At 35.9% G+C, this 14,458-nt stretch overlaps 1 protein-coding gene across 5 annotated transcripts in view; it reads left to right on the forward strand.

The window, feature by feature from the left end:
* Window positions 1–14,458, forward strand: part of LCORL (ligand dependent nuclear receptor corepressor like) — a gene marked incomplete at both ends in the record, with an annotated part of 82,800 nt that overhangs the window by 45,072 nt on the left and 23,270 nt on the right. For 3 of the 5 annotated variants that reach the window (XM_082281960.1, XM_082281957.1, XM_082281958.1), the window contains one exon: window positions 6,201–6,291. In XM_082281960.1, the coding sequence (XP_082138086.1) occupies window positions 6,201–6,291 (91 nt within the window). Of the gene's footprint in view, window positions 1–6,200; window positions 6,292–7,705; window positions 8,764–14,458 lie in introns of those variants that run through there. The other 2 variants (XM_082281959.1, XM_082281961.1) reach the window with 2 other exon arrangements.

A 14,458-nucleotide genomic window follows, 5' to 3' on the forward strand; every position in this document is an offset into this window, starting at 1 on the left:
ATCTGATTTTTGGGCTTACATGGCAAGGTTTTAGTAGTTGTGGAGGGCTGTAGGGTGGCATCTGTGAGAAACTGTTGTGGCTTCCCTGTGTGAGGCACAGCCGGCTCTGCTGCATACCCACACCAGGCTGAGGTGGAGCACATGAGTTGGGTTCGTGGTGCTGCTGTGAAAGCATGTTTAAGAAAGTGCAAAAATGCTGGACAGGCAGAGGAGTGAGAAACAGCACAGTGAACTAGGTGAGGGAGAGGGGAGGATAGAGGTGCTCCGGACTCCAGGGCATTTCCGTGGAGCACATGGAGAGGACCCTAGTGGAGCACGTGTTCCACTGCAGCTTATGGAGCAGATACTCATTCACATTGCAGCCTGTGGAAGATCCCTCAGAGGAGCATCTGGGTGTTTCCTGAAGGATATGTGGCCTGTCAAGAAGGAGCTGGAGAGAAGAATTGTACTGACTTTAGCCACCATTCCCAATCTTTCCTATGCCATCTGGGGATGGGGGAAAATACAGGAGGGCCTGGGAAAAGATAGGGGTGGGGAAGCACTTTAATTTTTATCTTTTTCTCCTTATCCAAATCTGTTTTAAAGTGCAATAAATGAATTTTCCCTGAGTCTGTTTTGCCTGTAATAGTATTTGGCAAGTAATTTCCCTGTATTTATCTTGCTGATCTTCATCTTATTTCTTCCTGCCCCCCACTGGGGACGGGGAGTGGTAGAGGGGCTGAGTTGGGAGTCTAGCTACTGGCCAAGGTCAACCCTCTGCACCTCTGGTACTGAAGCATTTAGTGCTGAGTATGAGTGTTTAAGCACTGGCATCCAGGTGTGTCCAGCTGACACCTGACTGGTAGTGGAGTCCCAGAGCATGCTCTACTTTCCTCTGCATTTCTGTGGAAGTGTGGTAATTTAGCAAGGTGCTTTAATTCCTGTGTACTTTGCTGGTAATCAGGCAATCATTTCACTGTCAGTCAGTTAGCAGCAGCTGTCTCCAAAAATACCTGTATCCTGCTCCTTTTTCTAATCCATGTAACTCTTAAGACTGTCCAGGACTTGAAAAGGAATACTCTGTATAGTGAAACAGAACCTGTTTTCCATGTACTGCAGCTAACAAAAATGGGGTGTTACTGTGTGCTTTTGCAATATTGCTTTTCCTCCAGACTAAGTTAATGAAAAAGCAGCATCCTTGCAAAATGAAACAGTAAGGAATGGTCTTGGAATATCCTGCAGCAACTTATTTCCTTGTGCAGTCATGGTGCTGAGCTCTTTCAGGAATGTTCCTAGCAGCAGCTAACTTTGATGCAGAGGCTTCTTTCCCTTGGTAGATACGGGAGAATTGATAGCCCTCAAGCTTCTAAGCAAAGTGACTCTAAGAGTCAGAAGTAGAAGCAGTACAAATATATAATTTGCTGGTTTAGCTGCACAAGCTGTTTATGGATCTTCTGGAACCAATGATAGTGTGTAAGCACAGTGAAAATATGCAAGCAAATTTTCCTAATTCCCGTGTTTCATTGAGCCATCATAGACTGGAAGACATCAAAAACATAGCTGGCAGTATATTGAAAGAATTCCAAACTTTACTGAAAATAAACTTCTTTTCCTTAAGATCCTGTTTTTACTACATGTATTGGTGAAAAAACTATGCATTTTGAAGATATGCATGCTATGTTCTCAAAGGTAAATTATATGAGCTGTAAATATGTTCAAGAAACAGTTTAATACTTTTGCATGAGAAAGTCACCCTAAAAAGCTACATTTTTGAGGGGAGTAGGTGTTTTTCTTCCCTGGCTGCCATGGTGGGTCACAGCCAAGCCCCTTGTCAGATGCTTGCTTGCTTACTTCTCTCATGATGGCACAGGGGAGAAAATGAGAAGAACAGAAAGGAGAGCTTATGAGTTGAGATAAGGCCATGGTTGTTGCCTACCACCACTTGCCATCATGGGCTGAACAGACTTTGCTTGGAACAAATAATGCAAATTATTGCTTATTAATATAAATATTTCATTATTAATTCAGGTAGTGAAAACAAAAAGACTCATTAAAGCCCTGCCTTTCTTCCCTCCTTTCCCAGGCTCAGATTCACTCCAGGTTCCCTGGTGACCACCACCACCACCCCTGTAGTGCAAGGGAATTGGGTGTGAGCTGTCCACAGTCTGTACCTAATGGTTTCTCTCTGCCATTGGGCTTACCTCTGCCATTTTCTCATTCTTTTTGTTCCCATTTTCTCTGTCCATCTGGCACTTTTTCCCCTCTCTCAAATACAGTTTTCCAGAGTTTCTACCCAAGTGGCTGTGTCCTGCAGTGGAGCTGTGGGAGCCAGCCATCTGTGTCCGGCACAGGGCAGTCCCTGGCCAGTCCTCACACATACTGTCAGGACTGTGCCATGATCACCCAATACATGGCCATATACTTTTCATCTGGCATTTTTCTCATGTTACAAAATAGCACTTGAAGTCGAAAGGGGCTACTCAAAGTGGTAGTTAAGAATTAATAAAAGGCTTTGATGTTCTTACTGACGGTTTCCTGAAAACTGTTTCTGTGTTCAGCAGCACGGAAAATAGCAAAAGGCAGGTCACCGTCCGGAAAAGTACTGAAGACAAGACTGTTGTTTTCTTGCTACAAAACCCCTTATCCTGTGGATGGATAAGGTAAAGGGGGAGTTATTTACTAAATCTCACTATATTAGAAGTTGGTAGGGCTTGCTGAAAATTCTCAGAGGAAGAAACAGGTAATGGGCAGGTTTTGTTCAACAGTTTTTAAACATCTGGAACTGCTGTGATGGGAGGTCATGGGTCACTGGGTTCACAAAGGACCTTAGACAAGTTCAGAGCTAACAAAACCGAGGCCAGAAACTAAGGCTAGAGTAGGCAGGGATAAATCTCTGAGATCCCTAAGCCAATGATAGCAGGTACTAGGAGAGCAAAGAGCTGCAGGTAGCAGCCAGGCTGATGTGCTCTTCCACACTAGGAGTGGAGGGCTTCCCCTGCCTGGAGGCTGAGGACTGAGTAGAGTAGGTTATCTGATCTAGTAAGATGGTTCATAATAGCTAATGAGAGGTTTCCTGAAACCCAGAAAAAACTCGGAAGTTTAGAAATCAGTGTAGAAATACCATTTGTAGGAATTCAAGGCTGACCTGGTCTCTGCTTCTTTCTCTTCCCCTTCCTGTTTCCATAACATCATTAGTCTGGAGGAGTTTCAAGTGATTGTGGTCCTGATTATTTTGAAGATGAACTTTGATCACACTTAGTTTAGTCTTGGTACTGCTGCACCTGATGATCTTGTACTGAGAAGCAAAGGCCAGAGGTTCAGCCATTTCTTTGAAGATCAGAATAATTTAATTTGCATAGAAATAGCTGCATTAGAAGACAATGAGTAGCAACCCTGAAAAACATCTGTTTTTCTATATTATCCAGTGTTATGTACTATTGTTTATGAAGATGCACTTCTTAGTAGTCATGGCTTCACCTAAAGAGTGGAAGTAATTTCATATCTTTTATTAAAACCACCTTACAGAGTGGTTTTTCTGTTCCTGATATAATTCAGTTCCTGTCCAGAATTCTTGCTGTAATACCTGTTTTGGCTGATTTGTAAGAAATAATAGAAAGTTCTGGCTCAGCTTAGAGAAGACTACTTCTACCTTGCAAGTAGTGAGCTTCCAGGATTCATAGTCCACCTGTAGGATGCTTCTTTGCGAAGTTTTTGGTCCTGTACCTAATGTACCAAAGTGAACATCTCAACTGTACTGTGTATATATACATACATTCATTTCATAAGGTAGGGTTTCACTATGTCTTAGAGCTTTACAGCAAATACTCTCATTTTCCTATCAGTTCGAGGTGGATTTTTGTGAGGGTTAGGGGTTTGTTTTGTTTTGTTTTAATTTGGTTTGGGTTTTTTTTTGGTTGGTTGGTTTGCTTTTTTTTTTTTTAAATTCAAGTGAAATTCCTAAATAAAAGTCTGTAGTGCAGTGACTTTATCTGGTATTTTTTATGCATATCAAATTGCTTGCATGATTCTTTTTACTGAGTATCATATCACCTTCCCATAAAGCATTGTCTTCGGGGAGGTGTCATGTACTTAATGAATTTGCATTTGCTGTGTTGGGAGAACCAACTGTCTTGAACTTCAAGTTACTTCAGTGCCGCTTACCCTTGAGAGGCCCAAAATGTATCTATTTTTTTGTTTCAGGAACCTGAATTTTCATTACTGTGGTCTTTTTTAGTCATTTTTCAACTGATTACTAGCCTTGTGTTGTCAAAGCCAATTCTGAAAGGTTGGGAATGAAAATTATTTTCATTATGGAATCTTACATTTGGATTTTGCTTGTGTGTTGGGGCTTTTTCTTTTCCTAAAAATCCAGCTAGCTTTGTCTTTTTTTTTAATTGTTGGAGAGACAATTAGCTCTTTATTGCTTGATAAGTTGTCAGCTTTGAAGTAGTTTTTTCTCCAGTGATGCCTTCTAAAATTTTTGTCATAATGCCTAAGAGTATCGACTGAAGATGCAGAAACAGTTGTGAAAGGGACACAAAAGCACTTAAGAAAGGGAGATGTACTTTGTATGACTGACAGAACACAACAGATGAAATGTCTATTGCACAGAACTCGGGGGCTTTGGGTTGAGCTTGGGTATTCCTGAGTAGGCCAAAAAGTACATGTGGAATGTTTCTGTAGTGTTTTTGATTGGCTTTTTCTTCTGTAATATCAATGTGTCAGGAAGGTTGATTAGCATTACTCCTTCTTTTAACTTTCATAAGAAAGACTTTAAAAGGAATGTATTCAGTGAAAAGGAGCCACTTTTTTGACAAGTGGCATATATATATATGTCCCCTAATGCTGAGTTATGATGTTACTTTTTCTCTCTTTAACCTCCTTCAAATAGTACAAAATAGTTGTGGAAGAACAGTCAAAAAGCAGTCCAAAACAAATATCTGGATTTGATTATTACACAGAACTCTATTTCTTTGCCTTATTGGTATAAAGGAGGGCTACCAAAACAATTTTCTTATTTGACTATTGGCATTTGGATCCTTCAACCAGTGCTTTATTGTCTGCATCTGAGGCTGTGGGAAAATATATGCAATTGATTGATGTTTTAGAAATAATAGGCAGTACCATGAAAATGACACTGTAAATGCAATAAGGGGTAGTATAAGGGTAATTATAGAGTTGAATGTTGAGCTACATGTTGAAACTCAAAATTGAATTCGCAGAGCTCAGGCATACAAAACAGCCCAAGTTTGAAACAGAAAACCAAGGAAGAAAGGTATGAAATTAATTATATTTAGGGTATTTAATTATAATTTAAATATTATTCTTTTTTTTTTAAGAAAAAAATTTTAAAAGGAGTATTTCCACTGCTAATGTTTTTAAATACTAATTTTTAAAAAGTGTGTTGTTCTGTTTCAATACTCATAGACTTTAACAGCCAAGTATAAATCTTGAATTTAGTGTTTACCAGTGATTTAACAGAGTGGACTTCCACCCCAGTTTAGGTCTTTCATTTTTCTAAATTCATTATTGCATGTATGTGGAGGCAGCTGGAGAAATACCTATAGTTAAGTGTTTGAACTCTATATTGGGCTCAAGCTCTTTTCCCAGTTACAGGGAAGTTACTGGTTACTGGGAAGTTACCCAGTTACTGGTACCTGCTCATCCAGTAACCTGGTCTGGTGTCATTGCTGACCCTGCTCTGAGCAGGAGGTTGGTCTGGAGGCCTCCTGAGATTCTTATTAACTTGCATTATCCTGTAAGCCTAGGATTTAGTTATGTCAAGTTCAACTTCAGCATCAGATGTTTACAGTGTGTAAATATGAATAATAATTATACATTATTTTATATATTATTATTATATAATAATAATGTCAAGTGCAGTCTTTTGGTTGCCTTGAAAGTAAACAGTGCAATATAGATACATATGTGATTTTTAGGAAAGCAGTCATGTTTGTTTAATATGGGTTCTTTTAAATTTTATTATTTCTGAATGGTTTACTTTTTTTTTCTCCCCCTCAATTTTAAAAAGGTTTGGTTACAAATCAAATATACAAAATAATTTGCTGATGGCTGATACTGTTAATGGAATAAGGTGTCAGAAATTTTACAAGATAAAGTAGCTACTTGAAAATTGTGCCATAGGTGAAAAACCATTTGCTGACAAAATCTCTGAGATCTTCCTTAAAACCACTGTTATCATCACTACTCATTCTTTGCAGGGGATGGAGTGCTAGATCTCTCTACAAAGAAAAGCGCAAGGTTGGAAGAACCAAAATATGATCCATTGTGTTCTGAAAACTCAGTGTCTGGGTAAGCAACGTTTAGGACTCTTTGGCTTATCAAAAAGACAATCCAGGTTTCTCTTCTCTTCTCTGGCCAGGTTTTATGTTCATAACATACCTGTATATACTGGCACACACATGTGGTTCCTATTTTGCTTTCAAAAGAATTTTTGTCACTCATAAGTGTGTGTCTATGTATATATCATATGTTTCATTTGTCTTTTTCCTTTTTTTTTTCTGTTTAAAGAAAAGTTATCAGAACAATCACCAAACTTTAGTTCATGTTACTAAAAATTACATGAAAATTGATTACATAACACATTAAAAGTAAGAGACTAGTAGAAGAATATGCAAATAATTCTTTTAGAATTTATTTAGGAAACTTCAATTTTGGACAAAAATGACCATGTTAATAATTAGATGTAAAATCTTCTTCAACTAACATGAACAAGTTAAATTACTATTATCTATAATATTCCTTAATAGAGAGAGAGCAAGCGTGTGAGAGAGAGCTCTTAATCATCATACTTATACTTGCATCATGGTTCTGACTATGGTGTGTGGTGGCAAATGGTTAAATTTCTTTATTCAGCAAGGAAAATGTTATTGCATCTGCTGAAAGCTACCACAGAATTAGTGAATTGCATTGTTTTGTTGGATTTTATGATCTTGGCATCCTCCCATCCACTAGCCATAGCAGGACCCTTTTTGTCACCTGTACGTCTTACAAATAACTTATTACAAATAGGACTACAGTAGCAGCATTTGTTGAATGATACAAAAGTGCATTTTATTAATTTGCTGATATGAAAAAGTTTGAAAATGAATGGCTTTGTAATTAGTGAGCTGTAAATAGTGAGTAGAAGTTTTTAAAATTGTGTGTTATTTTGCGAAAAATGGACTTGATTGTTAACTACAGCACTTTATCTTCTTGTTGTAGAAAGCCTAGTTTTGTGTAAGTCTGGGATGTTTGTGTGTAGTTATGTACTTATTGCTGCAAATTTTCTATAAGGGGGTTGACTCTTTTATTACTTGTTTAGCGGTAACGTCACGTTTCTACTAACAAAAACTCCTTCAGGATTTGGGTATTTAATGGAACGTTAATTGTATAATTAAAATTATAACAGTGTTGCTCTGCAAGCATGTGAACAAGGGAATATAGCAAGCACATGAGACTATTACCAAATACTGAGCTAGGATATAAAGTTCTTGGAAGGGCTGCTGTAGAAGCCACGGTATGATTTTTGACACACTGTCCTACCAGAACTGTAACATTTTGCTAGGATAATCATTTAACTACCACATCTCAAAGGCTAAAAAGTATCAGAAGCAGTGATGTTACCGAAGCAAGGAGTATAATAAAGGAGTGGACCCTTCCCTTCCATAGCTGTGTGAGAGTCTCTCATACATCAGTTTACCATCGTTTCATTCCATCCATCCAGGAGACTACACAGAAACAGAGAGGACTATGTGGAAAGAAGTGCTGAGTTTGCAGATGGTTTGCTCTCAAAAGCTTTGAAAGACATTCAGTCTGGAGCACTGGACATAAATAAAGCAGGCATACTTTATGGCATACCTCAAAAAACTTTACTTCTCCACTTAGAAGCCTTACCAGCAGGAAAGCCTGCACCTTTTAAAAATAAAACTCGAGATTTCAATGATAGTTATTCATTTAAAGACAGTAAAGAAACTTGTGCAGTCCTACAAAAAGTAGCCTTGTGGGCAAGAGCTCAAGCAGAGCGCACAGAAAAAAGTAAACTCAGTCTACTTGAAACCTCAGAATTAAAATTCCCAACAGCTTCCAGTTACCTCCACCAGTTAACTCTACAGAGAATGGTCACTCAGTTTAAAGAAAAAAGTGAAAATCTACAGTATGAAACTTCAAGTCCTACTGTACAATTAAAAATTCCTCAGCTAAGAATAAGTTCTGTGTCCAAACCACAGTCTGATACTGCTGGTCTTCTGGATGTTATGTACCACGTTTCTAAAACGTCCTCAGTCTTAGAAGGATCAGCTCTTCAAAAATTGAAAAATATCCTCCCTAAACAGAACAAAATTGAATGTTCTGGACCTGTAACTCACTCAAGTGTTGACTCCTACTTTCTGCATGGGGACCTCTCTCCTTTGTGTCTTAATGCTAAGAATGGGACAGTAGATGGAACCTCAGAAAATACAGAAGATAGTTTGGATCGTAAAGATAATAAGCAACCAAGGAAAAAACGTGGCCGTTATCGGCAGTATGACCACGAAATAATGGAAGAAGCAATTGCAATGGTAATGAGTGGGAAAATGAGTGTTTCCAAAGCACAAGGAATTTATGGGGTACCTCACAGCACTTTAGAATATAAAGTAAAAGAAAGATCTGGAACATTGAAGACTCCACCGAAGAAGAAACTCCGATTACCAGATACTGGCTTATTTAATATGACAGATTCAGGGACTGGCAGCTGCAAAAACAGTAGCAAGCCTGTGTAGAATAATTGTTAGAGAATTGTTTTGTGTGTGTGTATGTATGTCTGTATACACACACTATGTGAGAAATACATATGCTCACTCTGACAGAAGACATGAAATTATACAGTTCAAAAACCACATACATGCCTTTTGAAAAATAGTTTTATTCAGGGTTTTCACTGTGGACAGAATTACAGAGTTGCTCACTTAATTCTGATAGTGTGTATTTAATATAATCCTTGTATAAATAGGTGAAAAGATTCAGGTTTTATTTAGTAGTCACTAGCATAAAGATGTTTTGGGAAAACAAGTATTTGTCATGTGAAGCATAATTTTTAATTGATGAAGAACCACTTTACCCATTCAATTATCCATCTTATTATGGAAGTACACAACCAAGGGTTAGCAGATTTCTATAGTTCACAGAATACTTGCAATAAATTGTAAGTAACTCAGATTATACACAGCAAGGGATTAAAAAAAAGAAAAAAAAAAGCTAGTTCCTTAAAAGGAAGTGGATTTGTGAAGTATTAGTAGGTTATAGTACATTCTGTGAAAGAAAAAAAGTTCGTTATTTAAATATCCAATACAAGTAAGAAAAACATTTCATTACAAAAATGTGTGTTTAGCAGGCATAAACTGCATTTTTTTATCATTTTAAGAAAATTTTGTTGTTGGTTTAGAAAGAAATTGGTGTTTACAAAGTGTACACTTATGAAATCTGAGAAATTACTGTAGTTATAGAATTATTAAATATGAAATAAGATGGAATACTAAGAGCATAAAATAATTTAAACTTTAACATAATTTTCCTTTTTAGTTTAACAATTAAGGTAACTTGTAAGGTTTAAAAAGAAAGTTGGAATGCAACAGAGCATGTTCATAATGTGCACAGAATGAGCTTGAGAATGGTTTGGGTTTGTTTGTTTTTTTTGTTTAAATGTGCTGGTTAGTTGATGTTATGACTACTCAAAATTTATTTAAGGATTGTGTCACACTCCTATTGAAAAACCTCACTGTAACTGTAATGTATTTGCTGCTGTGACATTTCAAAACATTTTCAGTTTATCAAAATGAATACCAAGTTACATTATCATCTTGCTAATAACCAAATTTGCAGTTCAGGGTCTTGATAGAAATACAAATATGAAACAGTGAAGCTGTTTTGAACTTTCAATAATATAAATTCTTTATAAATTTGGTAGTTAGAAGTTAGGCAGTTCATTTTAAACACGTAACTTTTAACAGAATTTAAGGGAGACCAATTACCTTCATATTGCAGTTTTTACATGAATTTCAAAGTATCCACATTGGACTTTTTATCACACTTAATTTTTTTATGTAATATCAAAAGTATATGTCTACATATGAATGGGGGCTTGCTTCATACATTCACTACTGAACATCAATGCCCTTTTCTTCTCAACATGTATTTTTTTCTGTATGTATCTAATTTGGCATAGAAAAATACTTTCTCCAACTTTTATACACGTGGTGCACATGCACACATTTTTTTCCCCCACTTAAATTTGCATGTGTATGGGTTAACTGTAGAAATTAAATGGGACATTAGATATGTATGGGCCACATCAGGTAATTTTATTTATAGATAAACTTGCCATTAAATTCAGTGGAGAGCATACTGCAATACTGATGGCAAAATCTAGCCCATATCTATTAACACTACTAAAAAATGACAATTTCCACTTTAGAACAGAATAATCCTTTGAAACTGCACAACCAGTATCTCAGTTCTTTGGTCTCTCAGATCTATACTGAATCTTCTTCAGTCATTAAGGTTTACTTGCATATTACAGAATGAATCTCTCAGGCACATGGTGATTCTTGGGGTGTCCTGTGCAGGGCCAGGAGTTGGACCCAGTGATCCTGGTGGGTCCCTTCCAACTCAGCATATTCTGTGATTCTATGATTTTAAGCAGAACTGTACCTGATAAGGAGTTTGCAGAACAGCAGATGTCAGGGTCATCGTTCATTTTAAAAGAATTAAGCCATATTTTGTGAGGGCCAGGATTAATTTGTGAGTATATCCCCACTGAAAAATGCAGCTGAAAAAACCTTAAAAGTTTCAACGTCTGTCTTTATACAGTTTTACTTGCAAAAATCTGGGGCTTGAATACATTGCCTAATATTTGTACCATACTGATGTTTTCTACTCCTCAGACACTGTTAAAAGTTTGAGTCAGAACTTTATATTGAAGGCAAGTGACAGTACTCTTTTTATATCATTTAAAAGATGACCTGACCAAAAATTTAACAGGATTCATAAAATCAGGGATCATTTTACTATTGACTTAACAATACTCAGTAGTTTTGTATGTAATATTATAATTAATTTTCAACATTTTAGTACTTGTATTTATTTTTTGGTCAGAAATAGTAATTAAAATATTTTTTGATAGTTTATAGATGATATTCAACCTGTAAGTGTTTAAAGAACAGAATTATTTGTTTCTAATTATTAGGCTAACCTTTAATTACACAACTAAGGAAAGGCAGGGAAATGTGTAAATTCTCCTTCCCCAACCCCTATGTATTTCATTAATGTCATTTAAATTATACATTTTGAACTGTTTTATAAATTCAGTTACCAGTCACTACTTAGTAATTGACAATTCGTGAAAATTCCTGTTTCAGCAGAATTTTAAATGAAGGCGAAAGCAAGCCCTACATGCTTTCTACTTATTTGAATGTTTCTCAAGTATTTTATATTAAAAAACAGTGCCTCTGTTTTTAGAACTACTGCTCAGTAAAGCTGTTTAAACCATTTCTGGTAGCTAATGACAATTTTATATTAAATTGTATATTAACTTTAGTGAGACTGATTTTTTTAGTTGTTTACAGTACAAATACTTGTATTTGTTTTTTAATTGCAGTATTTCCATTGTCGCAGTAATTTAGTAAAACTCTGTGGCTGCCTTGATTTTTGACAGATTTTTGTTAACAACTGATTTTTAGGCAATTAGTTATATTTATGCATAAATCAATTGCACTATAATTCATGAATTATTTATTACAATATTTTCTAATGAATTCCATGTATTTGTCTTGTGTTGTAAATGTACTGTAATTCTGTTTCTTCTTTGTGTTGTTATATTCCTAAATCTGATTGTATGAATTTAATTGTTTAGTTAACGTGTTTCTACGTTGTAATTTGTAGTAAAGCACTTCAATGCTTTTGCACATAAATTTACAACACTGATGTGTGATTGATTTGCTCATTCAGTAAAAAAAAGAAAGAAACAAAAACCTGTACACTGACTTATTTGACTTATTCCTGAGGCACAAGTTGATTAGCAGTGGCGTAAGACCAAGAACTGTACAAATTAAGCTCATAATGACTAATTTACTATGAGAATTTATCAGAAATAGTAGCTTTAAGGAAGGATGGTTTCTTTTCTCAGAATTGATTAATTACTCATTAATGAGAAGAAAATCAGAAAATTAATTTTCTAACACCCCCTTTAGTTTGCAGCTAAAAATTATAAATAGTATATAGCTTTTTTGAGGTACTTATTTACTTAATAAAGTCAGAAAACAAGCATTTCTATAAGACAGATTTATATTTCTATAGTAATTCCATGCTGTTTGTATGAGTACTTGAAACTTTGTTCTGTTGCAGTTCTGTTCCTGTTCCCAGTCTGTAAAGATCTTGCTAGATTGATCTAGCTTCTCTCTGACTGAGATGACAGAGGATAGACCTCTAGGGAAGGGCCTCCTTTGGGAGTCCTCTGGTAGAGTTCTGCCCTGATAGTTTTTGTGGAGGAGGCAAAGTTTTACTTCTTTATATGTAAATTAATACACTGATGGTAATTAACCTTATCACATTGCTGCTTTTGTGCCATTTTTGGACTCTAGTCAATCCCCACTCCATTTTATTAACTACCCCTATCTGCCAGAAGGGAAATAATATCATTCCATGCTTAACCTTTCTCTTGAGCAATACTGTGCACAAAAGGTACCAGGGGAGCAGTGCATATTGATCCTCTCACCTCTCAACCCCTCAGCTTCCTGCCCACTCTCTCCAGCCATCTTTCTGTGTGTGGTTTGGAGGAAGTGTGCGATTTGTCAAAGTGATAGGTCTTCCTTCTATGAAATCATTGTTTAAGCCTTTTATCCTGAGGATAGCCTAAACTACAGTGTGACAACACAAATTTCAAGAGATACAGGAAGGTATTACAGGAAACTGAAGTATAATTCCATAGCTGTATTGAAAAGCTACTAAAAATTAGTTTGTTTAAATACATTGACATCTCTATAGAGAGACACTTCAAGGAAAATGTGTTGCTTTAATGCTTGAATTTGTTTGTGTAGTAAGCTCTGCTTCCAAATGGTGACTGAGTAAGGGCTCGGTGTGTTTTTACAAACTTGGAAGATCATTTGGACTGTGGTACTATTGCAATAGAATAGATGAAGTTAAGTTGTCCGTCAGCTTTAGAAACTAACTCACGTTAAGGGAGAGCAGATTATAGGCGTCACACAAGGGTAGGTAATCAGGAAAGAAATTGTTTTAGAAGAATATCCATTGTGTCTGTGATAATCAGAATATTGCTTTATACAACAAGTTGATCTCCACATAGCAAATTCAAAATAATTTTGAGGCCTGTGGATGTTTTGGTCGCTCACTTTGAGAAGGTTGTAAGGCTCCAGAAGTTTCTTCCACCAGTGAATAGACTTTAAATAGCAGTTAAGGATAAAGGTCATCCACAATTAAAGCTCTCCAGTGAAACTATAGACACATCTTGCAAGTCTAGACAGATAGAAAGGTACCTGTTTAGAAATAAAAAAAGACTGCATAAAGCTGTCCCTTTAGCAAATTAGTACTTAACAAATTTGCTCTGGCTTACAAGCAAAATACTGAAGATGAAGGCCTAGTGGCGTTTGTTTTTTTTTAAATGGCTTTTCAAAACATTAATTAAAATCATGGTGGTGGGGAGGGCAATTACCTTTTATCCTTAATTGTATTATTAGAATAAGTTTTCTTTTTTACAAGTGTAGTGATACATTTCGACACCTTGTGACTCCTGAATTTGTTGGTGCAACAGTCAGGCTTTTCTCAGTGTAGTGGCATTTCAAAAACAGTCAAATCCTGACACTGACCTTCCCTTGAACAATGTGGGTTTTGCTTTAGATTGCAAGTGCAAAGAGGTTGTTTTTTTTTCTTTTTAAGACTTATTAAACATAATCTCAACTTCAACTAATACCATCAGAGTTATCTTACACCTTTATGAGTTAGTATTATCCAGACACCTGATTTTGAATATATACCGTTTCATACTGAATATTACAGGAGAAGGAAAAAAACCATGAAGAATTATTATGTAGACTTGGCTGGTTTTAGCTCTAAACTTTAAAATCTATGTAGGACAATAAAAATACAAACTTGCGTGTAATAACTTCCAGTAACAAACTTGAAGCTAGAAGTTATTATTGATGGTAATAATTTTGGGTATGACTTAATTAATGCATATGTAACTATATTTAAATACAGCACATTAAATTTTAAATAAGTTCGTTCATTGATCAATACAGTTGTAAAACAAATCAAAATGAAAATTTTTTGAAGTATAGGCTATATACAAAAAAATTACAGGGGATAATAGTAGGGAAAAAAAGTTAGTGTCATGTTCAGAGTTTGGTGATATGTTTAAACAATACATACTTTTCTAAAACAGAATTCTTCTAACATTTTTTGCTCATGCAATTGGTTTCAGTAAAACATT

This window comes from Coloeus monedula (assembly GCF_965178545.1).
Source record: "Coloeus monedula genome assembly, chromosome: 5".
Lineage (NCBI taxonomy): Eukaryota > Metazoa > Chordata > Aves > Passeriformes > Corvidae > Coloeus > Coloeus monedula.